Below are 26,832 nucleotides of genomic sequence, written 5' to 3'. Positions count from 1 at the left end.
TGCCTGTGGAAGTTCTGCAGGATTAATCAAGAAACACCTGTGGATTTTAGATTAATAATGAAAAGCTGTTCCTAATGTCTAATTAATCATTCAGAACAATAGTAAGATACAACAGTAAGTAACAACAGTAAGTAACAACAGAAACAGAGACATGTAATCATGAACCAGAGTCGTCGTTGAAAAGTAATTGTCCTGACAATGTTTTAAAATATCCGATAGTTTTTGGTATACGGTATTCACCTGCGTGCAGGCAGAACTCGGCCCCGCCGGTAGGGGGCAGCATTGTTCTGACCATGTGAACGAACTAACCGGAAAACAGTCAGGCAGAGCGGAGCGGAGGCTGGTAGAGGAAAGATGGCAGCCGCGGCAGTGGCTGAGTTTCAGAGAGCACAGTCTCTTCTTGGAACAGACCGGAATGCCTCTATCGATATCTTACATTCAATAGGTAAATATACCCAACACAGTATGGCAACAGAAAGAAAATCATTTTACGCTTGGACACTAAGGCTTTACAACCTTCCAGTCAGTGTGGAGCTGTTTAGTTAGCCATCCTTGCTGTTAGCTAGTTAGCAGCTAAGCTAAGTTAGCTAGTCCAATGCTTGCCGTCTCTTTTTTATCCTAGATTGCACAGTGAGTCAGCAGCAGCGGGCTAGCCGGCTAGCACGATACCGGCTAGCTTATCGGACAAGCTAACGTTAGCTCGTCTCGGCTCATTCATTTGACAGGAACTTGGGAGACAGCTGGCTAGTTAACGTTAGCCCGCAGCCAGCCTTATTAGCAGCTATGCCTCGTCTTGTCAGATGTCAGGCCGACAAGGAAATTGATGTGAACTGAGCTGACTCTCTCAACATCACCCACATTGTCACCTCCAGTTTATGATTATATATCGTACGATGCTTCATAATGATTGTTAAAGCGGAGCTGTGTACCTGCCATTATTATTTATTGTCTAATTTGACAGGTAAGATATTTCGTTAGCCACTTGGCTGCTTGCCATCCAACCTATCCATGACATAACTGGACTTGATGCTAGTCTCTGGAGACAGAAGGAAAGATTCTAACTTCATAATTCTCACTGTTTGTGTATCGCGGTGGATCATGGATCATGCCAGTACGGATCAGATTACATCATTATTCGTGTGTGTGTGTGTGTGTGTATGTTATAGTGAAGCGGGACATCCAAGAGAATGATGAGGAGGCGGTGCGTGTTAAAGAGCAGAGCATCCTGGAGTTGGGTGGGCTGCTGGCCAAGACGGGACAGGCTGCAGGTAACAGAACATCATGTTCATACTTGTAGGTGCTGTTTGACTTGCACACACACGCTGTTTTATATCACGTTGCTTAAACCGATTTTTCTTTTAATGCACCGAGCACTTCAGTTTTCATGAGTCAGAGTCCCGACCCAGTGTCCACATTGCTGAGGTTTGGAGTGTTGTTTTAGTTTGTCCACAAAAGACAAACTCTTTTAAGTGCAGCAAGGCTCTTTTAAGCGCAGTGCTTAAAAAAGTGTTTGTCAAATATAAACGTTAACTAGTCACCACATTGGCGCTCTGTGCTGAATGGACTAGCTTCCGTTTATTTTTTACGAATGCAACAGATTCCTTGAAAGGGTCACTAAAATCGTGTTCTTCCTTACTAAGGCTTACAGTGAGGAAGTTCTGATTACATCCACTACTTTATGCAGGCTGTAAATGTGACTGTTGGCCTAACATGCTATCGATGTTCCTGAAGTGTTTATTTTTTATTTTCTTTTATATGTCTGTTTTTTTCTTTTTACACGTGTTTATTAGGAGGTTCAAGTAGTGTAGCATACTGTAGCAAGCAAACTGGTTATAAGATATCAAGGGATCATCCAGTGAAAAATCTCATATGCTTCTAGAAACCAAATCATTGTGAAAGGAAGGTATTATTAGTAGCAAAACCTCATTCCTTCCTTAGATTTGGGCCAGTGGATGTGCTGTGATTCGTAAAAACAATGATCCTCATTATGTTTTGCAACTCTTAAATATTCTCACTCACTCAGTTTACATTTTTGCATTTTTCTCTATTCATACATTTACCCTTCTTCTTTCTTCACACTCTCTTCTCAGAGCTTGGGGGTCTGCTGAAGTATGTACGACCCTTCCTCAACTCCATCTCCAAGGCCAAGGCAGCCCGGCTGGTCCGCTCCCTACTGGACCTGTTCCTGGACATGGAAGCTGCCACAGGTCAGGAGGTTGAGCTCTGTCTGGAGTGCATCGAGTGGGCCAAAGCTGAGAAGAGGACCTTCCTCAGACAGGCACTAGAGGTGAGACTTGGTGGTTTCTGACGTTCCCAGCATCTTCGGGTATCAGTCTAATCTGTTGGTCAAAGTGAAATACTGAAAGAATTCTTGGGAAGGTGAACATTTGTTATTTATAGGCCCTTCGGCAATCATTATAGACCTGCGCCCTGACATGGTTTTTCTCCTCGATCCTCAGGCTCGTCTCATCTCACTCTATTTTGACACAAAATGCTACCAGGAGGCACTACAACTTGGTAAGTTGTGAATCTCCTGCAGTTGTTGTTTTGAATTGGCTTGACAATTGCAGAATGTTTAGAGGACAAAAGAAAACTTAAGTATAGACATAAATGTTTGGTGGATAATGTTAGCTTTGGATATTTTAAACTCCTGTACCGTCCCATTTTAGTTTTCTTCCTCATTTCAGAGGTAAATTTTGACAGATGGGATTTCATATTGTGTCATTATTATGTCATTTTTCCAGTGGGGGAAGTTTTCTACCTATTTGGATCCAAAATGGTAAAACTGTAAACAACTTGTTGACTCTAAACTTGCCTCCCTCACCAGGCTCCCAGTTACTGCAGGAGCTGAAGAAGATGGATGACAAGGCCCTGCTGGTGGAGGTTCAGCTGCTGGAGAGTAAGACATACCACGCGCTCAGTAACCTCCCCAAAGCTCGTGCCGCTCTTACATCTGCCAGGACAACCGCCAACGCCATCTACTGCCCCCCTAAACTACAAGCAGCATTGGACATGCAGTCAGGTGCAGATTATTATCTGTTGTTCAGCTGCACGTAGCTCTCAGTGTACACACTGCTTATTGGCCACGTAAACCAGAGTGGCAGGTGAGTTGGTATTTTCTGCTGCAGTGGACCTGACATTTTATGTGTGTTTGGTCACATTTCTAGGGATCATTCATGCAGCAGAGGAGAAAGACTGGAAGACGGCGTACTCCTACTTCTACGAGGCCTTTGAGGGCTACGACTCCATTGACAGCCCACGAGCCATCACAGCCCTCAAATACATGCTGCTCTGCAAAATCATGCTCAATGCGTAAGTGGTTTACTACTCGGATACATGGTAGGCTGCAAAATCATGCTGGGGATCATGTCCCTTCAAACAGACCCGCACAAGTAATTCTAATCATTGTTTTTCTGCAGCCATTATTCATAGAGTAGGTACGACCAAGATGTACAACTGTGTCTGATGCATATTGTTTCTGTTTCAGGCCAGAAGACGTCCAGGCCCTCATCAGTGGCAAGCTGGCTCTGCGGTATGCTGGCAGACAGGTATCATTCCTAAGAGTTTGACTTCTTATTTGAACCTCGTGAACAGAAATTGTCCAATTATTGCTTAATAACTGATACAATGCACAGCAAGCCTGCCAAACTCTGCAGTCTTCCACATGTTGAAACAGTCTGCATGGGGCTGTAGTGAGATATTAAGCATTGAAAGAGAGGAGAATTAAAGTTTGACTTGTAGTAACGGCAGCTGAAGAGGTTGAGGCTTAGCAAGTAGTCTTTGAAATCTAGATACAGCCTTTGCTGTTGCATATATTACAGCATTCCTCAGTCTTTCTTTAAAAGCTGTTTATCAGCTGTTAAGCACCAATGACCTTTTGTATATGTTCCTTTTCTACAGACAGACTCACTGAAATGTGTGGCACAAGCCAGCAAGAACCGATCGCTGGCAGACTTTGAAAAGGTTTGTGTCTGGAGTTTGATGCTTAATGTCATTTTGGTGCTCAGTGTATGTTCCCTAACAGCAGTATTAGCTGTGATTGTTCTTTTCTGTATGTTTGATTCCTGGATGTTAGAAGCTCTCTCCTCATTTTGGATTAAAATGTCTTGTTCACACCCTCTCTAAGGCACTAACAGAGTACAAAGCAGAGCTGAGGGATGACCCCATCATCAGCACCCATCTGACCAAGCTGTATGACAACCTGCTGGAGCAAAACCTCATCAGGGTCATCGAACCTTTCTCCAGGGTCCAGGTAATCTTCAGGATGTCTGCCCATATTCAGCAGACTTTAGAGGAGGCTTTGCACAGTGCCCCAGAACTTGATTAGACAGAATTAGTTACAACTAGACGAATATTCAGGAGAGCCAAGAAGTGAAAGAAATCATTGTTTCGGTCTTGGTAGCAGTCTTCCATCTTTCATCTTATTCCCCAGTGGTTCATGAAGACTATATATCCTCAGTGAACATAAGTAAACACACTACTTAATACTTGGTATATTTACCGATATCCTTGTGGTACGCTTTTTTTAGTGTACGTAACCATGTTTGTTCCTTTTTTCTCAAACAGATAGCACACATTTCCTCCCTCATCAAACTCCCCAAGGTAAGATTTACCTCTTCTTCCTCAGTGTTCCTCTTTAGACTTTAACCTTTGTTCTACACAAGTTGCCTATTTTAAGTAATTCCTGTGGTCTTTACAGTGAAGTACCAACAGTCTGATTGTGTCTGCCTTGCAGGGAGACGTGGAGAGGAAATTATCACAGATGATCCTGGACAAGAAGTTTCATGGTATGTGTCTGCTGCCCTTTTAGTGGACGCCACTTGAAGACATGGATAAATATTAGTGGCTCATCGTTGTAAATATTAATGTTTTGTGAATGTTTCCTCCAGATGGCTCTGTACATTTACTCTAAACTAATTCACTTACAGTTTGCAGGTTTTGGGGTATTTTATTCATTGCTGTCATGCTTTAATTCCACCACTGGGTGAAATGAAAAAAATAAATTAGTCGATGCTCTTGTAATCCATAAATAGCTTTTTACCAATTTTCTGTTTCTCTCATGCACCCCATCCTACCTGAACAGGTATTTTGGACCAAGGCGAAGGTGTGCTGATTGTCTTTGAGGAGCCGGTGGTGGACAAGACGTACGAAGCGGCCCTGGAGACCATTCAGAACATGAGCAAAGTGGTCGACTCTCTCTACAACAAAGCCAAGAAGCTAACATAAGGTGAGCCCCAGCAGAATAGATAATGTTGTTGTGCACGTGTGATATCTAGAAACTAAAAAAAAAAAAAAAACATTTTTAGTTAGGTTTTAGTTTAAAACCCTAGCACCAGTTAGTTTACATTGTCTTGGTTGACAGTGGAATGTTGTCTATGTAGGAGCAATCCCAAATATGAAATAATGAACCAACTGGTTCTGGTCTGGAAGATCCACTGAGAAGTACCTCAGATTCTACCACAACAATTAAAATATATATACATACCATCACACACACCACCTCACCAGAAAAAGTAATGCACGGTGAAATGTCAGCAGCCAGATGGGGCGACCAAGTTTGTGAACAGGCGTGTGGTTTATTAGCTTGCTAAATGCTAAAGTTAGCTTAGCCGTTTTTGCATGTTAGTTATACAGTACCTGACAGACACAGTGAGATGAGTTTTGATTGTGTTGTATAACATGCTATAGAAACAGTCTGTGAGCAGAAAACATCAGCTCAGAGACAGTACATCCTAACATGTGGTTACATAGAAATCCAGATGTGCTTTTGCAGAAAGAGGATGTAAGAACTCGCCCTTTGCTCTACATGATGGTGAACAAAGAGCAAATTTGTTACTGTGTGAAGGCAGATTCATCCTGTCTTTGTCTCCTCCCCCACCCCCACCACCCCATCAGAGAGAGTGAAACCATCAGTCCTCCTGTCCGGAGTGATGTGGGCCAGTCACATCTCCGCTGATCTATCACTTCAACCCGGGAGGGACGAGGGGAGGAGGACGAGGAGTTTACAGACACTAATCAACCCAGCAAAGCAAACAAACCAGCTGACCATCTGAAGACGACCTGACAGAGTAACAAAGTGACAGGGTGGACACGATGCTCCTGCTACTCCTCCCTCAGCCCTCTGCTCTCCCTTCTTCCTGTCTGACTGGGGCTGACCTGACACAACATGCTCCTCCCTATGAACAAATCCAGGCACTGTGCCCCTCTTCTCTTGTCCCACCACTGGGTTCTACTGTATGTAAATCAGACACCCGCCCCTTTTTCCTCCTCCCCTCTGTTTCTGTCTGCACTGGCCATCAGGGAATCTTGTAATATAACAGTAAAAAAATACATATACAGTACTTATACATACATGCATTGTGTGTATGTATATATATGTATATATATATACATGCCTACATATGTATATATGTGTATATATACATATATATGTGTATATATATATATATATATACACATATATATATGTACATATATATATATGAAAAAAATGTGCTCGGCCTGTTATCAGAGTGTAACCGGGGATGAATGTGGGTGAGTTGGTTGGTTGTTTGGTTCAGTCAGTCAGTCTGTTTCTCCCACTGGATTCTACCTGCTGTGTTTAATTTGCCAACCAACTCTGAAACTGAATGAAATTGATTTATGAAGACTCGCCACACGATTAATCAGGTCACCTGAAGAGAGATTTTGGAAACAGAGGCGTCAGAACAACCCCATCCATTCTCCTCTTGTCCGTACTGTTGACTTTTGAACCCGCACATTTTCCACCCTGAGTGGTCTCACTCACTCACAAGGCATTCTGGGATTTGTGGACCATACAGGGAGTTTGTTCTTCTGTCCACTCGGGACCATGCCACAAGGAGAGGAGGACATTCATCACCATGGTGGGGTCTCCGGCAGCCCCCCCCCCCCTTCCCCCTGCACTCTTATTTCCTGTTTGTATATAACATTGCCAAGCGCCTCTGTTCATCTAAGGCCTAATGTATTCACACTGTCCCCTTTTTTTATAATGAGTAAGAACAGATTGGACCTCGCCACTGAGAGCTCAGTGAGTCACACAAAGTGCTTTTGATGCTCGATACGTGACTGGAGCGAGAACTCTGCGTTCTGAGATGTTTTGGGTTTTGTGTGCAGAAAAGGGCGGGTTTCGCTGAAGAAAATCAAGCTGTACATTTCTGGGAACTTACTTTTGCAAGGACTCGAGGGTTTACCATATATGACATAGAGAAAGACAAATGCTAATAAAAAAAAATTAAATCTGCAAGTTGTGTGATTTTAGGACCTTGGAAATGAAAATCTGTTACAGGGTTTCTGCTGGGGGACATTAAGCTTCCATATCGCCATATGAGGTTACAGTTTTTCAGTGAAACCGTCTGCCTAAAATGTGTTTGACTTCCTTGTATGCAGTAGCATATTGTAGACCATGGATAGCCCATTTCTGCAGCTGCATATTGAGTCCACAACATGTAAACAGCACACGTGGTGACTGAGTGCACGATAAGTAGTTAGTAAAGTCATATGTGAATGGTTGAAATGTGTAACTGAAACTAATGAGTAGTTTTCTAATATCGATTCAAATATCAACATAAGAATGAACAGTTTAAATAGATAGGTATGATAAGAGTAATGAGTAGTTGGCTGAAAGTATAAATGGTTTATGTATCATTAGATCATTGGTAATGGTTAAAAATAATAGATAAATGGTCATGTCTTCTTCTGCCACTCTGAGTAGTAGCTGTCTGAATGCAAACTTGACCAAACTGACCATACATATTCAAATATATATATTAAAAAAGTGCCCAAATCTGATTTTATATGTTTAATCCTTAAAATAATTTTTTAAAAAACACGCCCTTTATTATCAGTTGAAATGAAGACATTTGGACATGAAGGGTGGTGGTGGTGACTGAGTTCATGTGACAGGTCTGCCAGCCACGTCTATAGACAAAACATTGTAGGCCTACCAAGTGCATCACAAAACTAGATTACTTGGCTACCTTTAACTCCAACTGAATCTGTGATGGATGTGGATTAGAAGCTCACACCTTCTTATTTTTTTTATTCTGATGACGTGGCCTATACTTTCAGTATCTGTTTTAAATGAGTGTGAGGAATTTTAACTTTATTTCCTGAAAATCTCCAGAACTACTTTCTTTTAAGGTCTCCCAAAGTCTCAATAGTGACATCTGGTGGTAAGGCTGTGTCACTTCTGGTAAACTTTCTTTCCCTGTATATCTCTGTATGAAAGGTATTATTACTGCAGCTCGTAGAAGTTCTAAAGTAGAATTTCTAACAAGAAGGTTTTTCTCTCTTCAAAACGGAAACTGAAGAACACAGATTTGACTTATGGTCTTAATAGATTTACTCTTCTTATAGTGAAGTACTCAAGGGCAGTGGTGTCCCCGTCATGTACGTACAGTATTCTCTAGGAATGTTGGATACACCTGAAGTTTATAGATGGTTTATGGTGGCTGTTTCTCCTGCCTGGGGCATGGGAGAATCCCGGGCCCCAGGTCAACACATGTAAAGCAGGAAAAGCCTTTTTTAAAATAAGCCTTGATTAACTGTAAATAACTCCCTACGTGGGTCGACAGCAGCGCTTGGCTCTGTATCTGCATTTGAATGGGAGGCAGCGCCGTAAAGCTAATGCGTAAACACTCCTTATCGCAACACCATTATGCGCGGTTAAACCTTTATCTTCTCTGCTGAGAAACTTGCATGCTGTTAAGTCTCCAGGATATGTAGGGGTAAATGTTAGTTAGAGGACTTTACGGGCTTGCCAACTGTTTATGCGCTCTGGTGCAGGCAGAGGAGAGGCTTACTGTAGGTTTCTGTGGGGAGAAGAAGGGAGCCAGACAGGCGACAGTCAGCGCTGTCTTGGCCTCAGGGCAGAGGCAGGGAACGAGCAGGCGAGCCAATGAGAAGGAGACATTCACTCCCCTCTCTCCTGCCCGGCTTGGCTCAGCTCGGCGCGCCCTGTAATTACAAGCTCTAGTTGGGTTGGGCGCCGCCACCGTGGACAGCCCGGCTGCTGCGTCAAGGGAGTTTGGGAAACGCCAGCTCCAGACTGTGAGGACTTCAGAGCACTCCTGGTTTACAGTTTAGACCAAACAAAAAGTTCTGAGAATGAACGGACAATCCTCACCTGCCTTCGAGGAGAAGAAACCTTCCCTCCCCGTGGCTGGGAACTCCATCTCGGCCACCAAGGATTCCCCGACCCTGCCGGAGTCCTCATCCACAGACATGAGCTTCTACAGCGGGCAGAGCGCGCTCCACGGGTCGCAGGATTTCTACCCGGCGCAGCAGGCTTACTCAGCCCAACACATGAACCCTTACGCGTACCACCACTATAACCTGAACGGAATGGGTCCAGGTGGTGCCTACCCTGTTGGCAAGGCAGAATACGCGTACCCCCATGCGGGATACAGAGAGCACGGTGCATACAGCAGGGAGGTCCAGTCAACGCTGCAGGACGGTGGTAAGTGAGAACTTTATTCCATAAGCGCCTGGCAGAAGTGACTGATTACTGAGCAGAATTCTGGATCAGTTTAATGAACAAATAAATCTAAGGTTTAACATCGTTCACAGTCGCACTCTTTCTCCCACATAGCTGCGTAATACGTCCTCTCCACCTTCGTCTAAGAACGAGAAAAGCCACTCCGACCACCTGAGACTGATGTATGGCAAGCGCTCATGTCTAGCCATGTAAACCCAGTAATTGCGCACAAGTTTTACGCACGGAAAATAAATGAAGTTATATTTATCCATCGGTTTTCCATTGAGTTCTGAATTCTTTTAACATTGTATTTTAGAATATTTGGAAGCATTTAGCCGATGCTCTCTTAATCTCGAACTTTTAAATCTCCTTCATTAGCAGATGATGAGTAAGGAGGCAGAATTCTAGTGCACTTACATAAGCAGAGACTTAGACACCCACTCCTATGTAACTCATTTATATACTCATGTATCTGTTACAGTGGCTTCCTCATTATGTCACAGATATAAGCATTTGTAGTTTTTCAACTGTGAAAGTAGTATTTGTCCCAAAAGTATTTCTTCAAAGTACATCTAAATGATAACTCAGCCATGTTAAAGTGCCGCTGCAGTTGTAACATTTACTGACATTTATTTATATTTGCATATCAGGAATACCAGCGTGACTTATTGCTTTTAAGATGGTAAAGCTTTTTAAACAAAGAGATTCTGCTCTCCTTAGTAAATATGAGGCATCAGGTGTAGTTCTTATAGCTAGCTTCTACATCTAATTCATCAAAGCAGAATCTTGATTTTATTTGGCTGGAAAAAGAACTTGCAAATAAATTCACTATAGCATTTATTGTCAGTTGAACAGCCTCTGGCTTTACGTGCCAAGGATGTCACAGATTGCAGCTAAGGTTTCCAAAATAATTAACTTTGTCTGTAGGCGGAAAGGAAAGAGAACATTAGTAGTGTGGATGAAAGTAAAGATATCAAGCTTCAGTATTGTTTTGGTAGAAGTGAAAATGTAAGTAGTACTTGAGCAAAAGTGTTAAAGTATCTGGCATTAGATGTACTTAAGTAGCAAAAGTACAAATAAATTTAACATGTATTTACATGTATGTGTATATACTGTATACCACGGACGGGATCTGATATCTAGCATCGAAATCAGTGTTTTCTTTTAATCTGAAAGCCTTTAAAATTAAGTAATTAAAAATGTGCTGCTTTGGCTCTGCAGCAGACTACACAGTAACTACTAAACAAAGATATCAAATAAATGTAGTGCAGTAAAAAGTAGGAGATTTTTCCCCCAAAATGTTGTGAAGTGCAAGTTTAAAGTAGCAGAAATGGGAAATACTAACGTAAAAATACAAGTACCTCAAAATTGTACTTGAGTACAGTACTGGAGTAAAAGTACTTTGTTTCATTCCGTCACTGCATTTAAGGTTATGAAGGTCTATTCAGGTCAACAGTGAGTTTGGAGGAACAGGTGAGGGAGGGAAACTCATTTAGCTATTGTTCATGAGTGACTTCATTGTCATTTATTGGAAATGGAGGCTCACCTGTTCATCATCTCACCTTTGAATGTCTTTTATTAGCCTAAAAACTTTAGGATGGAAGCCACAGCTCAGTTCTTCTAGTGAGTGACTTTTCAACTTCACTTAAGTTAAGAATGAACAGTGGATTCATCAACACGTAGTCAGTATATGTGCACTAAATAGTTAAACTAGCAGTTCCCGCTGACATAAAAACGCACAAAATAGGCCATAAGGTGACTGTAAGAGGTGCTGCAGTGACACTACAAGAACAGAAAAGATAGTATTTGGAACAACATAATTTTGACTCTTTAATTCAAATTCCCCTACAGCTGGACTGTGTTTAAAAAACTTTTTGTCTTGGCTCTTTGTCCAACTTGGATGGTGTCTCTGTGGAAAATACAGGGGGAGAACAAACTCGACAGACTGGTGTATGTGCTGTGCTTTTGACATTCCAGTTGGGAGTTGACTCCTGGAAATGGCTCCAGGGGACTTTGGCCCACAGCCATGCACATCAGGTGTCACGACATGTCAGTCAGCCTTGGCGCTTGAATCATCCAATAAGGACAGCTTCCTATCATGCCAAGCCTGTGGCCACACCTAAAATAATAAATAAAGAAATAAATTAATAGGCGACAAAAAACATGTATAGATGAATGCTGAATTAATAATAATGAATAAAGTAGATGAAAATATATGCACATTAACTACAACTAAAGGGGCAAATAACACATGGATGTAGCCAAAGGCTCTCAGATATTTTACATTTTTACAACTTTATTAAATTAATTGTCCTAATAATTATACCTTCTGGACTCCTGACATGAAGAAATGCTGAAATGCTGCTTCAAAGCCATTCACTGTGTGAATATTTTTAATTGTGGAGTGTAAACTTCTTTTTTTTTGATCGCTAAAATTAATACAAGAAAAAAAATACTGGATACTTTACATGTGTGTCACGGTAGTGTAAACTAATACAGCTGAAAAAATGATCAAAAATGTTATAGAAATTGTGTAATGACTTATTCATCATAGAATCTCTTGGAATGATACGTTATAACAATATATTATTATATGGTCATTGATAAGAATACTGTCAGACTGATCTGTCTTATGACCTCTGATTATTTAAAAATCTTTTCATTTAAATCGTTTCAGTAAATAACAGAAAAATTGAAACGTAAGTGTATTTGACATAATTTGTACATGAAATATGTTAAACCTTCATCATATTTCCGATATGCATTAAATATAAACCAGATATTTTTTTTTTTTTTGTAATGTTCTGTTCTCCATCCTGAGGTAATAAATAAGATGTGCGCTGAATGATGTGTTTGAGGAAGCTTGGTTGTATATGTGAAAGGAGACAGAAAACAGAACTCAGATGCAATAATAACAGCACAAACAGGGAGAGATGTATACAAGCGTGCCTCAAGGCTACATGAAAAGCACCTATAAATCTCTGTCTCCCTCCCTGGCTGTGGGAGACAAGCAGACCAAAATTATAAGTTCAGAGTGCTGGCGGAATTTCTTTGAAATTTCGGGGTTGTAGAAGCCGTGGCTATTTTTTGCTACGACTTCTCTGCAAAGACTGCCCTGCAGAGAACTCATGCGAGTTCATTTCATTGTCTAAAGAAAAATCCCTATGTGGAAAAAGTCTCAAGCAGGTTGTGCGACTCTAAGGTTTCCACAAGCACACAAAAAGTCCCCACAGGAATATTGCATGGCTTTTCACTGTTTCCTCCTGCAGTGAAAGAAGAACCAGACGTGGAGGTTCGGATGGTCAACGGGAAGCCAAAGAAGGTGCGCAAGCCGCGGACCATCTACTCCAGCTACCAGCTCGCAGTCCTGCAGAGGAGATTCCAGTCGGCGCAGTACCTGGCCCTACCGGAGCGGGCCGAGCTGGCTGCACAGCTGGGCCTCACTCAGACACAGGTGAGGCTGCAGGGAAGGACCCCCAGTGCACTTCAGTACGATGGCAGAAATATAACCCAGGGCAGTAAAATGGGAAAAGAAAATTTAACACAAACTATTTTATATGTTTTTAATTCCAATCCAAGCCCAGTAGGTGGCTGAGTTGTCAGACGGTGAGAAAGCACTGAACTAACATTTGAAGAGGCAGCTGAACTGTCGTTTGAAGTGTGAAATATGAAAGCTGTCTTTCAGTGAAAGCAGTTGTACCGTGAGTCGAACTGATCAGCCATGAAAGCTGTTGAAGTTTGTAGGCCAAAGTTGAGCGCCATCTGCACTGAAGACGGTTGAAATGTCAGTTGATAATGCTGGTTCTCTGAACATTCTGTGCCATACACACCAGTGAAAATGCGAGGTGTGGAAAAAAACTGGGACATTGAAAAACTGCACTAATATATCCAGCATACGTAAGTTCAGTGGGTGATGGCTGGAGTAACTTTTGAATGATATTTCTTGGTAAAAGCATGAAGAGGCACAAGAGGAGCTGAGAAGGTCCAGAGATGGGCAGAACACTCCAAAACTGGACTTGCAATATGGTATCATACAGCAAGAGGTTATGCTAAAATATTTTGAGTAATAAATGTATTTTCTAGAATATACAAAATAAAAATAAGAATAGAATAAAGCAGTATTTGAGTGTAGAGGTAATTTATTTTACCTCTACACTCTTCTGTAACTGTTTTTGCACACTCTTTGCTTTTTGCACTCCTCTTCTGTCCTTGTGAGCTGCCATAACAGGTGAATTTCCCCACTGCGGGATCAATAAAGTTCATCTTAAGTCTTAAGTACATGCAGTACAGTAAAACGGCACAGCAACAGAGAATGGAAGCCGGTGAGCTGAGAAAGCCCTGTGGCTGTTGCTGTCAAGTCGGTCTGGTTTATAAAGCCATACCTCTGCTTCTGTAATGCTTCTCTATTATCTTCGCTCGAGTGATAAAAGACAACACTTGTGGCACGGGTTGTTTTATCACAGCTGCTGTAAATCATTGTTCAATATTATGCTTGGGTTGCACACATAGGCTTTAAGAAAACAAAGGCATGGACGCAATCCACCGCAACTGGAAACATGTCATTGTCATACCCTCATGGTGTTTATACAAGTTACAGCATCGCTATAGCTGTCAGGCAATCATAATACTACTTTTAAAGGACTTTTAATCAGCTATGACACTACCTCTGCAGGCCAAATACAGTTCTTAGACAGTGTCGCGTCCTATATGGAAGTTAAATATTACTTACAAGCTGCCTGGTTTATTGCTCATATGAAAACATTTACTGTATTATGCATGTTATTGTTATAACTTAGATTAGGGAATTGAAATGAAAACAAGTAGGACAACAAAATGGACACCTATTGTACCTGATGTTAGATATCAAGTTAATAAATAAAGCCAGCAGAAAAATTCTTTAAAATTGCATTCTGTGGTGGCAAAAGAACAAACTAAAAGTCATCACTGACCTCATGATGCTAAGTGCCTGTTTCAACATCTAGCAGTCACTGAGCAGCCTTAGCATTTAGGGTGTGATTCTGGCCACTTTATGGATATGCACCATAAGGTAAGCCGAGCGATGTGGTAACCTTGGGTTCAGACCAAATACACCCCCACCCATGGCAAATGCTCTTCCCACCAGCAGGCCTCCCACCTGGAGGCCAAACCGTCAATGCACAGGACCCGAAGGACACAATATAACAGTCACCACAAAATACCCCCAGAGGTCCTGGGTCCCTTCCTCTGACAGGTCAGAGCAGCAACACAGGGGAGACCTACAAAACATCAAGCAGGTGGTCTCAATGTTGTGGCTGATCGGCACAAGTCCAGTATTCACTCTCTTATAGCTGTGTTGCTGGTCTCCACCATTCCCAGAGGAACATATCTGGCTCTTCAGCTGCTTAACCAAGTTCTCCAGCGAGCTGCTGACATTGTTGCTATCTGCTGTTGTGCTGGCCTTTAACAGTGAGCTTTTTCACTGAAAACAGCTGAGTGCTATTGCTCTGAGTTTAGAGGGAAGAAATCAAAACAACAAGCTAAAAGAGGCTAAAAAGAAGCTTAAGATGCTTACCCGCAGCTTTACTGTTTTGGTTCACTTGTACCTCGTGTCTCTCTCTCTCTGACAGTTGTGGATATGGAAATTTCATTTCACATTGATTGAGGATTTTCAATCCTTTAACCCCTTTATGTTGCCTAAATATTTTATGCTCTTCCTTGTAGGTAAAAATTTGGTTCCAGAACCGTCGCTCAAAATTTAAGAAGCTCTACAAAAATGGAGAGTTTCCACTCGGGGATATTCCTCTTGAGCATAGTCCAGATGCAAGCGATTCCATGGCCTGCAATTCTCCTCCATCCCCAGCTGTGTGGGAAAACAACAACAGCAACAATAACAACAACAGCAGCACCAGCAGCAGCAACAACACAAATAATGGCAGCATCAAGAGTAATACAATGATGGATCCTACCAGCAGGGGGCAGGGTCCCTATCAGCCTCCAGTTGACTCCACGCCTGCCTGCATGGGAGACTACACACACCAGAACTGGTACCAGCAGCAGGGTGCACATTTAAGTCTGTCACAGTCAGGACAGACGCACCACACGCCATCAGCAACACCGTCAGCCACACAGAATATGGGAGCCGTCTACTGACGCTGAAACATGCACTCTGCACAGCAGTTTGACTGGGCTCCTGCGCTTAAACACGGGGGTATTTCTTTGGATGAGCGCTGTTGTGAAAGGAAACACCTGACAGTCATCATCAGACACAAGACTGCAAAACCAGACACACATGTTGTAATCAGGCTTTTTTACACTAAATGTGGCTTGAGACCAAGTGCTGTCCTCGTTCACCCTTTTGTCTTCAGCTCTGAAACTTCTGAACTACCAACACCATAACATAGAGGTTATCATGGAGATTAGGGTGATTGATCTTGGTTTTTCTGACATCTTTTGTCTGAAATCACTGATAAGAAATAATATTTTAAATATGACCGTATTTATACAAAAACTTGCTTTGCTTCAGTTGTCCCCTTACAGTGTTCTCCTGGAAAGGGCCTTGGTCAGCACTCTAAAACAGAATACTACTGAAATCCCCACCACTCCAACATGGGGAACTTTGCAATATGTACAGCTTTAAATTTACAGATTGTGAAAGGAAATTTGATGTAGCTGTGATCAGACACTCCATGGCAAAGGTGAACAACACTGAAAGGCTGATAACCTTTTAAAATAACACATCAATAACGACCAAACACAGGAGACAAACTGTGGAGAGACACTGAAATGATTCCTGAGAGGGTGGTTTTTTTTTTGTTTTGTTTTGTTTTTTAATATATATAGAACAATTTACAAACTGAATTGAAACTCTTTCCACAAGGAGCATGTTGTGAGAATAACAAATGGAGGATTTACTTTTGTAGCTCCAGCGCATTTTACCTGCCCTTCAACAAGTGTTCTCCAAATAATGTTTGCATCCAAATATTTTTTTGTCTATAGGTTTTGTTTTTTTTTTTTCCTATAAAGCATGCCTGGAGCAGGTGGTAGTAGAAGTGTATGGGACCTGTGGCTGTTTCACCAGTGAAAAGCTTCATGTTGTGTAAACCATTTTGTGGCTCCAGAGGTAGCTGAGTGAAGTGTGATAAACTGCCTCCTGTGATGTCATTTGAGTCAGTCTGGACGACTAAAAGTTTGAAAATGACAAAAATAAAAAACTGCCGATGTTGAGTTACAAAGAAGTGGGCTTACCAGATCTCTGTAGCCTCGTTTCTGCTTTAGGCTAGAGGCTACATTAGCACTGCTAGCGTAGTACACCTCTGACCTGTCAGCAGTCAAGTTGCATTGTGAGTAAGGTAAGCACTAGTTTTAAAAAAAGATGATATTTCTGGTGTTGCTGCATTGTTTCTAATCCTTTTTTTTTTTTTGAGCCGTCCGTCTGAGAGTGTAATGAGTGCAGGATGCAAAATGCTAATTTATACGTTGATTTCACACATTAAAGCAGCTTAGAGGTGTATTGTAAAAAATAATCTGCTTTTGGAAATTTCTTCCCTCACCTGATACTGTACCGATGCCTTCAAATCAGTGTGAGCATGAAAAAGCTTCATAAAGTTTAACCGCAGGGAAAAGGGAATGTCCATTTGAAGACTTGCAAATCATTTTTCATTACTGTTATGACAGTAAATCAATCTGTCGTCATAAACCTGGCATCCACTGCAGTTTGGCTGAGCCAGTTTTGGCAAAGAGGGAAACAACGCAGTGGTTGAAAGAAAGTAAAAGCGCCAACTTGTTGATTTTCCTGCAGATGATTTAGACAAAAAAAACTGGAGGAAGCATGTGCACTGTAAAAATATTATTCTAGTATATGTTTCATTCTCAAGTGTTATGTCAGTCAGATTGTGGGGTATGAGCAGCAGTTCAGAAGTGACACACTGCTATAATGTAATGTAGAGGGAGCCGAAATGCCTGAGACAGATCAAACATCCACACCCTTTCTGAAGATTGGCCCTGTGCAGCTTATTCTCTTAAGGGATTATACAAATCACAATCAGTGATTTGTGTTTAGTGGATTTTTCGTTCTGTTAAAGGGCTCCTCCATGGATTTTGTCTCTCGCTATCAAAAAACTGTGGGGCTTGCAAGAGACACATTTTAAGAAGGGACAAAACTGAAATAAGACCAACTGACCAGTGACCAATAGATCCTGAAGTCAAGCTCCAACAACAGTGCATCCTACCCCTCCCATCAGACACCACTGAGTTTTTGAAAGTGAGAGATATCTTTTTCCAGTAGTTTTCTATGGACAGTGAATGCTTTATGTGAGCTGCTCATAGGCCCATTGGTGGCTCATGTTTAAGGCCCTCGAAGCAACAGAGAGGCAACAGGCAACATTTACATTTTTAGATGAACTGACAAGCAAGGCCTACTGTAGTGGTGACTATAAAGTTACACTTGGAAGCAGCACTCATGGAGGACAAACTAGTGGTGACTGTTGCTGGATACTTTACCAACCATAATGACCATGAACTCATAATGAACTCAAAACGGCAGGCCTGGAGACTAATTCATGCAGTACTCGAGATTTCATTTAAGCTGTTTTCATGTATACGAATACAACGTAATTTGCACTACCGTTTATCATTTAGTTAAGTCACACAACATGACTCAAGGGTCGCATCTACACCTTTCCGATGTTTATAATGTTGGTATTCAGTCCGCTAGACCCAAAAACAAACAAAAGCTCAGCAGCTTGTGAAGCAAGACCCTGCAAGAACTGTCCCCTAACCCAACCTGAGCCTTGAATAAACCACCATCCAGGTGAAGCTCCTCGATCAACCCGTGGTAATTCTCTGTGAATTTTCATCTTTCTGAGGGTCTCTCTTTCCCTTTGCCCAGTGTATTATTTGAGAACAGCCTGCAACCTTCAGTATGAACCAGAGCAAGTGTCCTCTGCTAGTTCATTTATATATATATATATATATATATATATATATATATATATATATATATATTTAAATAAAATGTACAGATCTGTGAGTTTACTTCAAAGCAAAATCACAGTTGCTGAGGGAAGGTGATTTGGTAGCTGCCTATACAATAAAAAAGCAGTGCGGTGTGTCTATCTCTGAAAGGGCCCACATTCCTGCGCATAAACACTACACGGCCCTGACCTCTTGAAGAAACCCTTAAAACAAAAGTGACCGCAAGTTGGTGCTAAAACATATGAAAGACAAGTTGTATATATTCTATTGTCACAGGTGCTGTACTCAGGTCTTTTATTTATACTGTCAACTATAGATCAAAAGTGGCACAATAGTTTGTGCCTTAGGAGCTTTAACTAAAATAAAAGAATAAAATGTCTTCATCTGAATCAGACAGTAGTGTATTATTTTCACACACACACACATACACAAAGGCGTTGAAAGTGTGCTGACGGTGCTTTCTTGGTGTGAGTCAGACAACAGATACAGGTTGCACCCATCTATATATTATCCACACACAGAGAGTGCGTGTAAAGCAGGCTGTGGGAGGTGACAGTGCAGCAGACACTCTGGAGTCTCTGGATACTAATAACACACAGCTGACACAGAGAGAGAGATGGGTGTACACTGCTTTCATGTGGCACACAGTTGAAAAGAGGAGGAGAGATGTGTGTGTGTGTGTGTGTGTGTGTGTGTGTGTGGGTGGGTGTGAGACAAACAAAATGCTCTCCTCTCTCTCAACCAACCATACCCACAGGTTAGCCAACAAAAAGAGGGCTTGATGAAGAAGAAGAAACTCAGATGGACAGTTTGAAACAATATCACAGACCCAAATATTAGGACCTGAGAGTACTTTGTGACCTTCTATGAGATGTCTCAGTAAGTTAAAGAATGATTCAGAATATTGGGAAGTACTCTTATTTGTTCTCTTGCTGAGTAACATTGATACAGCTCTCATGTCTCTGCAGCAAATGGCAGCAGCGTTAGCTTAGCGTAAAGGCTGGAATCAATTCAGTTCAATTCAACTCAATTTTATTTATATAGCACCTTTTACAATAAGAATTGTCTCTAGGTGCTTTACAGAAGCCCAGAGCTTGAACCCCCCAAGGAAGCAGACAGTGGCAAAGAAAAACTCCCTTTTAACAGGAAGAAACCTTGAGCAGGACCCGGCTCACAAGGGAGAACCATCCTGACGGAACAATGACATCAGAGGGAAATGTACTTTGAGTTTTTAGTTTGGCCCATGTCCTAACTGTTATGTGGAGGGGGCAAGGCTTTTGACTAGTACTTGTGCCAGCCACCAGGGGATGTCCAAGATGTTTTGGGGTCTTTTCAGAGGAGCTTTCATGTTGTCCATCTTAACTATCTCAGTAGTTTAGGCTAACAATCTTATAGACTGGAGGCAGCAGAAACAGCTAGCCTGTCTCTGTCCAAAGTTAAAAAATAATAAACCTTTTGCTAGTGGTGCTGTTTCTTGACAAACAACTGCCCAGCACTTTGTGTGCAGTGTATCTAGCACAGGTCAGTAAGCGGGAAGACACTTTGGTCTCTGTATAAGTATTTGTATTGTTTGAAATAACACAGTGTTTGAATGATGACAATAAGGTCCTCACACCTGAGTGTCCAGTCCACAGCAGTTCAGATGAACACCTGGAGGACAGAAGACCTGCATTAGGTCTGATGCTCCTTTACAGTCAAAATATCTGTCCACGTGAACCACTTGGCTGAGAGCAGGTCCAACTCCACGCCTGGCAGAGGAACTCCACACACTCTTCATTGTGATCATTTCACAGTCTCTGAACACAGCTGTGCATGACAGCTTCACTCAGCATCTTTTACTTGAACAACTCCCACATAAAGTTAAGATTAGCAACTGAAGATTTGACTTCTTCCCACTCCGTCTTCAGGCGCTCCTGTTGATCCTCCTGTTGGCATGGTGCAAGTTAATGTATATGGTTAACCACGCTTTGTGTTAAGAGCAACATGAAAAACTGGGAATGTTAGACTTTTTGTGAAAGAAAGAACCCATTTCTAACAACCAGTGGCAGCCTCCACCCATGCCGCCCTCTTTGGAAAAAAGGAAGACAAACAAAAACACTTTAAAAGTTAAAAGTTAGGAGTCAGACACATGATGACATTCAGCATCAAGGAATTTGCTTTTACCGTGGCTTTCTAAAAGATGAGGTTTGTGACTGACTTTAGACACGGCTTTACAAGATTTCACAGGCAAACACTGCACTTTCTCCTCCTTTAAAGTTATCTTTGAAGTTATCTTGTTATGCGCTGGGTGCTGGTTAAGGAATTACATTTAAAAAATCTATTTCAAATCTACAGGCATTTCAGCACTTGCATTTTGCAAAATCAGCACCAGCCTCATCTTTATCCACTATTTTTCAGTCCAGAGTTGAATTCAAAATGCTTCCTCACACTACTTCTTAGATGGTTTGGCATAATGATTATCCACTCAGCACAGCACGTTAGTTTTTCTCAATTTTAGGTTAGCAAAAAGGGTGTGGACCCGAAACCACAAATCCACCAGGACACCTTCCATGTTTGTTTAGGCTCTTCCTGTGCTGATCCCTCAGCTTCCAGGTGTCAGAGAGGAATGTATCAGTACATAAGGCAGGCAGACAGAGAAGGCGAACAGGGACTTGTAGCAACCTGTGACTGGTACTCCACAGGAACAATGGTTTTTTACCAAAGTCATTGTGGGTTTGTGGCTCACAGATGAAGGTTTTAACAAACAGCCAGTACCTGATATTCAGCAGCAATATCATTCCAAAGACAAACACGCCCGCTGAATTTCTGATTCTGTCTTTCTCATGTTCATGAATGTGACATATCCAGAATGTCTCCCTTAGCTCTTGTGAGAAATGAATGCCTGAGCATTTATATTGCTGTTAAGGGTTATGAAAGGGTTTGGAAGGTGAGCTGAGGTGACACTTTTGCTTATTGGCGTTCACAAGCAGGCAGAAGAAGGTGAGACGAGGTGATGACATCAGCTGCTGCGAGCTGAGAGGAGAGGAAAACTCAGCAGCGGAAGGAAAGTTTATAACAAAGTCATGAAAGATTTGGAGCTGACGTTACTTTCCTTTCCCTGCCTCCAGCCATGATCTGCACACTGGGTTTGGACTGATGTGTACGTCTGAAAGCCGATACCGAAGCCTGGTTTTTTGCCAGTGATATATGTTGCCAATGTGGCACGTCATGGGGAAATAATCCGAAGCAGCTGTAGATCTTTATGTGGCACTTAACAACACTCCACTCCTATTCGGTAGCCGTGTTTCCATCAACGTCTTTTCTGTTCATTTTGAAGTATTGCATTAGAAATTGTGTCGAAAAGGTTTAAAGTTCTCAATTTCACAATAAAAGTTTGGGCGATGGAAACAACTTTTTCGAATAAGTTTTGACAAAGCAGACACTTATCTCACATGACTGATGAGAGAAGGAGAAGCTGCCCGTGCCGCCGTCGATACTCCTGTATGATTTTGTTTCTGCTTCATGACCTGTGCTTGTCCCGCTCTGTTGGAGTCATGCGTAATGTTGCCTCTACTGCCATCCTCTGACCAAAAAAACACACTTTGTGTAGCCTAATATATGCTTCCAAGCCAGCTTTTCTTTTCTTCTCTTTTGTGACTTTTCAAACGTCTGCCCCGGATTTGCTATGAAATTAGATGTATACACAATCTTAGACGAGAACGCCGAGAGATATTAGAAAAACTTAGCTGATACAATTTGCATGAAAAAAAAAATCACACTTTTCTTCCTAAGAGTCATAACTCAGTCAAACCAGAAACCATCAACATCATAAAGATCACCACAACTTACTTTTCCCGTTGATACGCCCCTGCTCCGTCTCTGTCCTGTTACCTGCTCACACAGCTGACACACAGCACATATACAAAAACTGAAGCGTATAGTGCATCGTTGCACCTGTAAAATACAAAATATTTTATTGTTATCAGAATGTGATGTACATACCACACTAAGTTGTGGTTGCTTTGTGGAAGTTTCTGAGGGTCAAATATGTTGAGACAAATCACTGTCCCCCTGTGATGGACTAAATGGGATAAAATTAGCAATTGTCTCACTCTGTGCCCATTTTTTTTTTATCCCATCATTGTCAGGTCATGTCGTTATCAGGCTGTTATCGCATGAGCCAGACTCTAACCCTTAGTGAATTATTATTCAAATATCTTTATTGAACACAGGCTAGAAATCAGCAAGTAAGGCACTCTTACACACCTCCGGTACATGTACAGACAGTGGGCACCTTGACTAGCAATATCAGACAGATATCGGTCTAACTGATGAACAGAGCATTACACTGATCCCCACATAGGCATGCACACACACACACACACACACACACACACACACAAGCAAAGCTCTGCAGTATCTCAGTTGCACTTAAAAACTAAGCGTGTATGTGTTTTTGCACAGCATGGGTCGAGTTTAACAAGCAAATATAAAGTGACCCCTGCTGTTTACATCTTGTTTTAATTAATGTGTTTTTTCTCCATGTCTCTCTCTCAATATGTCTAATTCTGTGAATCTCTCTCTCTCTCTTTGCTTTCTTCTCTCTAGGGGGTGCTGATGACATGCTGTCATCTGCCCAGTAGCAAGTTGTGAAGTCTTTAGTTTTATAGTTTTTATATTTTTGTACTCACGCAAGCTCTTGAGTTTTGTTATCCATTTCTTATTCGTCCTGCATGTGGTTGGTGTTGATTTTTGTACTGAAATGATAAGGTATGTACTTACCCAGTCCACAGTGAAATGCTTGAGAGTTAAAATCATATTCCTCTCACCTCGATCCTGTGAGGTTTTAATTTTGAAGCAAACATATTAACATTTTCAAGCACACGTCTTTGATAAAAATAAAATATGTGGTATTATCTCCACATTCAGACTCACAGAAAAATAAAAATGGAGAGTTGTTGAAACAAGAAGGTGAGAGAGTTTAATATACTTCATATCTATACAAATACAGGAAGTCAGTGACATAAAGAGCACAGAAGCACAGAGCGCATGTTTCTGTCTTAATATAAAACAATAATGGGATGTTTGAATTGTTGATAAAGAGAAGTGAACTTGTATCCTTGTCGGACCATCTAGGTCAAAATACACAGTATACAAAGCTGCATACGTACATGCATACTGTATATTGTAGTGAGGTTTAAATGAGACAGATTTGGTTGCTCATTAAGCACATGACTTGGACACTCTGTCCAGGCTAAGCATCCATCTGGCTTCCATTTTGTAAGAAGTCACAATCACAAGATCGCTACCTCTGCCTGAGGGTGTGATGAGTAACATTTGAAGTCTGTGTGACTACGGTGTTTAATTCGTTATACCTGTTCTGATCTTACGTTCAATAGTCCAACTGAGGAGGGTGTGTTTAGTTTTGCCTCTGTGCAGTTTAGGACAGGGACACCTGTTGGCCACCTATGGGGACACCTATGTTCCACATAGAGGTAAATGTAACGAGAACGAGTTTCACCATTATTCACCACACGTCCACATTTGGACACACCCGGGTTGGGTTCAAACCTAGAAGAGTTGACCTGCTGAATGAGTGTCCTGCAGATTTTCAGCAGTATGATCGACAAGAAAGAAGAGGGGAAACAAACAGGTTAAAAATAGCGATAAAACGTTACATTCAAATATCCTGATCTTTCTCATATTGTCATTTCACCACCAGCTGTTAATTAAAATATTCAATAAACTTTACTGTACTTATTTAATGAAACGAAAAACAAACATATGTGCTAAGTAATTATTCAAAGAAGAATATTTTATATGTCTTCAAACATGCCTGGAAGGGATCTTTAATATAATAAAAGTCTTACAGAGAACCAGGAACAAAATCCACTGTCTATTTTCTAACTTCAGTACAGGCTGGTGCATGTGTGTGTGTGTGTGTGTGTGTGTCCTTTCAGCAGACAGTTGTGTTGCCAGACTAACTCTGCCCCAGAAGGGCTTCCATCAGTTCATTAGGACGACACAATGTGTCTGAGGTCTGTGAAGCAAAGAATTCCATAAAACTCTACGGTGTGAACTTTGCCAGAGGCAACAGGATGCTGCTCCAAGCAGAGGATTAAATAAGTCGGGGCCTTCTAAAAATTCCAGTGTCTGGCCTTTTGAAAGAGATGTTTGATCCTTGGAAGAAAAGGAAATAAAAAAGATGTGTAAAATATAAATGATTTGGGTTGTGAGAACAGTGTCTGAAAAGACAAAAATGAGCCAGCACCTTCACTGTGCTGTCTCCATGCCAGAAATGTCTGTAAGTGATGTCATTTATATTTCTGTGGTCCACTGATGTCGTTGCACAATGTTCAGGTTCCCCAGCATGTGTTCCCCTTTAAAATAAAAAGCCTGCAGTCAACTGTCTCCACGGGACTGAAGAGGAAGAGGAAGAAAGTCTCACATGTGAGGCCAGCAGTAAAGGGTCTCACTGTTACACCCAAAGCTCTTTGTGACAGTGAAGCCGGTTCATTTTCAGGTACAGATGACTGCTCCTTCACTTAACAAACACAGTTCTGTGGTAACACTATTATGAGGCATTCATGACTGGATTATAAACATTGAATTAATGCTTGACACAGTATAATATTGTAATCATTATGTAGTTATAGTTCTTAAGAAGAAATTGTTGCTGTGTCCAGGTCAGAATATTTTTTTTCTTTAAAAAGACTTTTATGGCAGCTGCACTATCATTATTATCAGTTGTAGATAATATGTGAGCATCATTATCATTTGTTCATCTTACTTTCACTTTCACTCGTGCGTAATAACCTGTATTTTCACATATTAGCGAGTGTTAATCAGTAAATGTCCCAGCATGGGTGGCACAGTGTAGACTTGCAGGTGGAGGTGGACAAATCAGCAAAGTTTTTTTAAAAACAAAAACGACTGGATGGGTGGATACACACACTGTTTGGCTGTTTGGAATGTTCTTAAGTACGAGTATCTGATTAGAGTTTTTTTTTTTTTTTTTTTTTTTTTACAATGAATATCAATTATAAAATGTTTCTGTAGCGGCTTATATCAATTCACAGTGTGCTAAAAAGCAATGCATCAGTTGCATAAAGTTTGCAGACATTATAGCAGATTTATACATGTTTTTAAAACTACTGAAGAAATATATATATAATAACAGCTATGTTATGTTATCAAGCTTTTATTGATGGCTTATGCATCAGTAATGGATGCCTTAAATGAGGAGTTGTTAACAAAACCGGCCTAACAATGACTTTAAACTGCATCTTATAGCTACACTATATTGTCCTCTATGGTCATGGTTAACATCGTGTGTCGCAGGATTGGCCACACCAGTAATAAAGAATGATACACCATAATTAAAACAACTAAATTGAGGAAAACGCTATTGCAGGTGAGTGAGTTTCATACATTTCATACAGATGTCCAAAACAGCACACACACAGCTGGTATTAACAGCCAGCTGTAAACAGATGCTAAAGGATGCTGATACAATGTGGGTAAAGCCCCAGTAGTGGAAAGTAACTAAGTACCTTCAATGAAGTACAGCACACTAGGACAAATTTGGGTGCCTCAGAGCTTTGGCCTTTAAGCTAGTATACAGACCACCTACACAGTTCATTATTTTTTTATTAGCCCCCTCTCTGCGTCTTCTTTTGCCAGCTGCACTGATTCCATCATTGTGTGTTAAATTTGCAAAACAGACCTTTTGGTCTCAAATATGAAGCACCCTGAAATGATTATGTGACAATACTAATGTTTCCATTGTGATGCATTGCATGACTTTTGGGTGTGGTCATTAAGTGTAATAGACTTTTCATCCCATTGTGTGGCAACGATGCTTGTCGGGAACAAAAGATTTTATCACCTTTAAAGACATGCAGACCTGAAGAACACAAATTCTCTCAGACACACAAATATCACCATGGCCTTTTGTTCCCCTATTAAACCACACCTGAAGGTAATTTTCTTTTGTCCTTTCAGTCTATCTAACCACTCAAAACAGTGACCTGACCGCTGGAGTACTCCAATGAAGTAACTCAGTATATTCTAACTGCTTTCCTTTTCTGTCCTTGAAAGAAAAAAAAACAAGATAACCTGGAAATTCCTGTTCTGTTACACAATGTTCAAAATGATTTCTTAACTAAACAACAGAAAGAGAACCTAACCACAATAAGCTCATAATAATGTATTAATGATTTTTTGTAATATTCATTCAACAGATCAATTTGTTGTGAAAGGATTAGTCCTCAGTAATCCATCCTGATGTAATCCACTACTTCCTAGCCTTTTCCTTTGGGGCCCGAGGCAGAGGGATATTCCCTTGACTGACAATTACAGATAATTACAGCGTTGGAGTGAAAGCTTTATTTAACAAGCTGTGT

General features: G+C 41.2%; 2 protein-coding genes across 2 annotated transcripts; both read left to right on the top strand.

Moving 5' to 3' along the window:
* The first annotated feature begins 287 nt into the window (after positions 1-287).
* Positions 288-7,261, top strand: LOC124073425 (26S proteasome non-ATPase regulatory subunit 11A). Its single transcript, XM_046415617.1, has 13 exons — positions 288-445; positions 1,167-1,268; positions 2,091-2,287; positions 2,460-2,517; positions 2,828-3,022; positions 3,168-3,312; positions 3,488-3,548; positions 3,901-3,963; positions 4,127-4,252; positions 4,567-4,602; positions 4,736-4,787; positions 5,084-5,227; positions 5,896-7,261. The coding sequence occupies exons 1-12, from the start codon at positions 355-357 to the stop codon at positions 5,224-5,226; spliced, it is 1,269 nt and encodes a 422-aa protein (XP_046271573.1). The 5' UTR covers positions 288-354; the 3' UTR covers position 5,227; positions 5,896-7,261.
* A 606-nt stretch (positions 7,262-7,867) lies between these two features.
* Positions 7,868-18,461, top strand: LOC124073424 (homeobox protein Dlx3b-like). Its single transcript, XM_046415616.1, has 3 exons — positions 7,868-9,478; positions 12,766-12,950; positions 15,197-18,461. Exons 1-3 carry the CDS (start codon positions 9,127-9,129, stop codon positions 15,623-15,625), a joined length of 966 nt encoding a protein of 321 aa, XP_046271572.1. The 5' UTR covers positions 7,868-9,126; the 3' UTR covers positions 15,626-18,461.
* Positions 18,462-26,832: the final 8,371 nt, after the last annotated feature.

This window comes from Scatophagus argus, chromosome 16 (assembly GCF_020382885.2).
Source record: "Scatophagus argus isolate fScaArg1 chromosome 16, fScaArg1.pri, whole genome shotgun sequence".
Classification (NCBI taxonomy): domain Eukaryota; kingdom Metazoa; phylum Chordata; class Actinopteri; family Scatophagidae; genus Scatophagus; species Scatophagus argus.
Note: the sequence above shows the minus strand (reverse complement) of the source record. Positions and strands in the feature narration are given on the sequence as shown.

Excerpts from the sequence above, each read along its gene's own strand:
- LOC124073425 (XM_046415617.1), top strand. The coding sequence starts at position 355 with ATGGCAGCCGCGGCAGTGGCTGAGTTTCAGAGAGCACAGTCTCTTCTT. Across the intron at positions 3,549-3,900 it reads TGCGGTATGCTGGCAGACAG|ACAGACTCACTGAAATGTGT; the intron begins GTATCATTCCTA and ends CCTTTTCTACAG. Across the intron at positions 4,603-4,735 it reads CCCTCATCAAACTCCCCAAG|GGAGACGTGGAGAGGAAATT; the intron begins GTAAGATTTACC and ends TCTGCCTTGCAG.
- LOC124073424 (XM_046415616.1), top strand. The coding sequence starts at position 9,127 with ATGAACGGACAATCCTCACCTGCCTTCGAGGAGAAGAAACCTTCCCTC. Across the intron at positions 9,479-12,765 it reads GTCAACGCTGCAGGACGGTG|TGAAAGAAGAACCAGACGTG; the intron begins GTAAGTGAGAAC and ends TTCCTCCTGCAG. Across the intron at positions 12,951-15,196 it reads TGGGCCTCACTCAGACACAG|GTAAAAATTTGGTTCCAGAA; the intron begins GTGAGGCTGCAG and ends TCTTCCTTGTAG.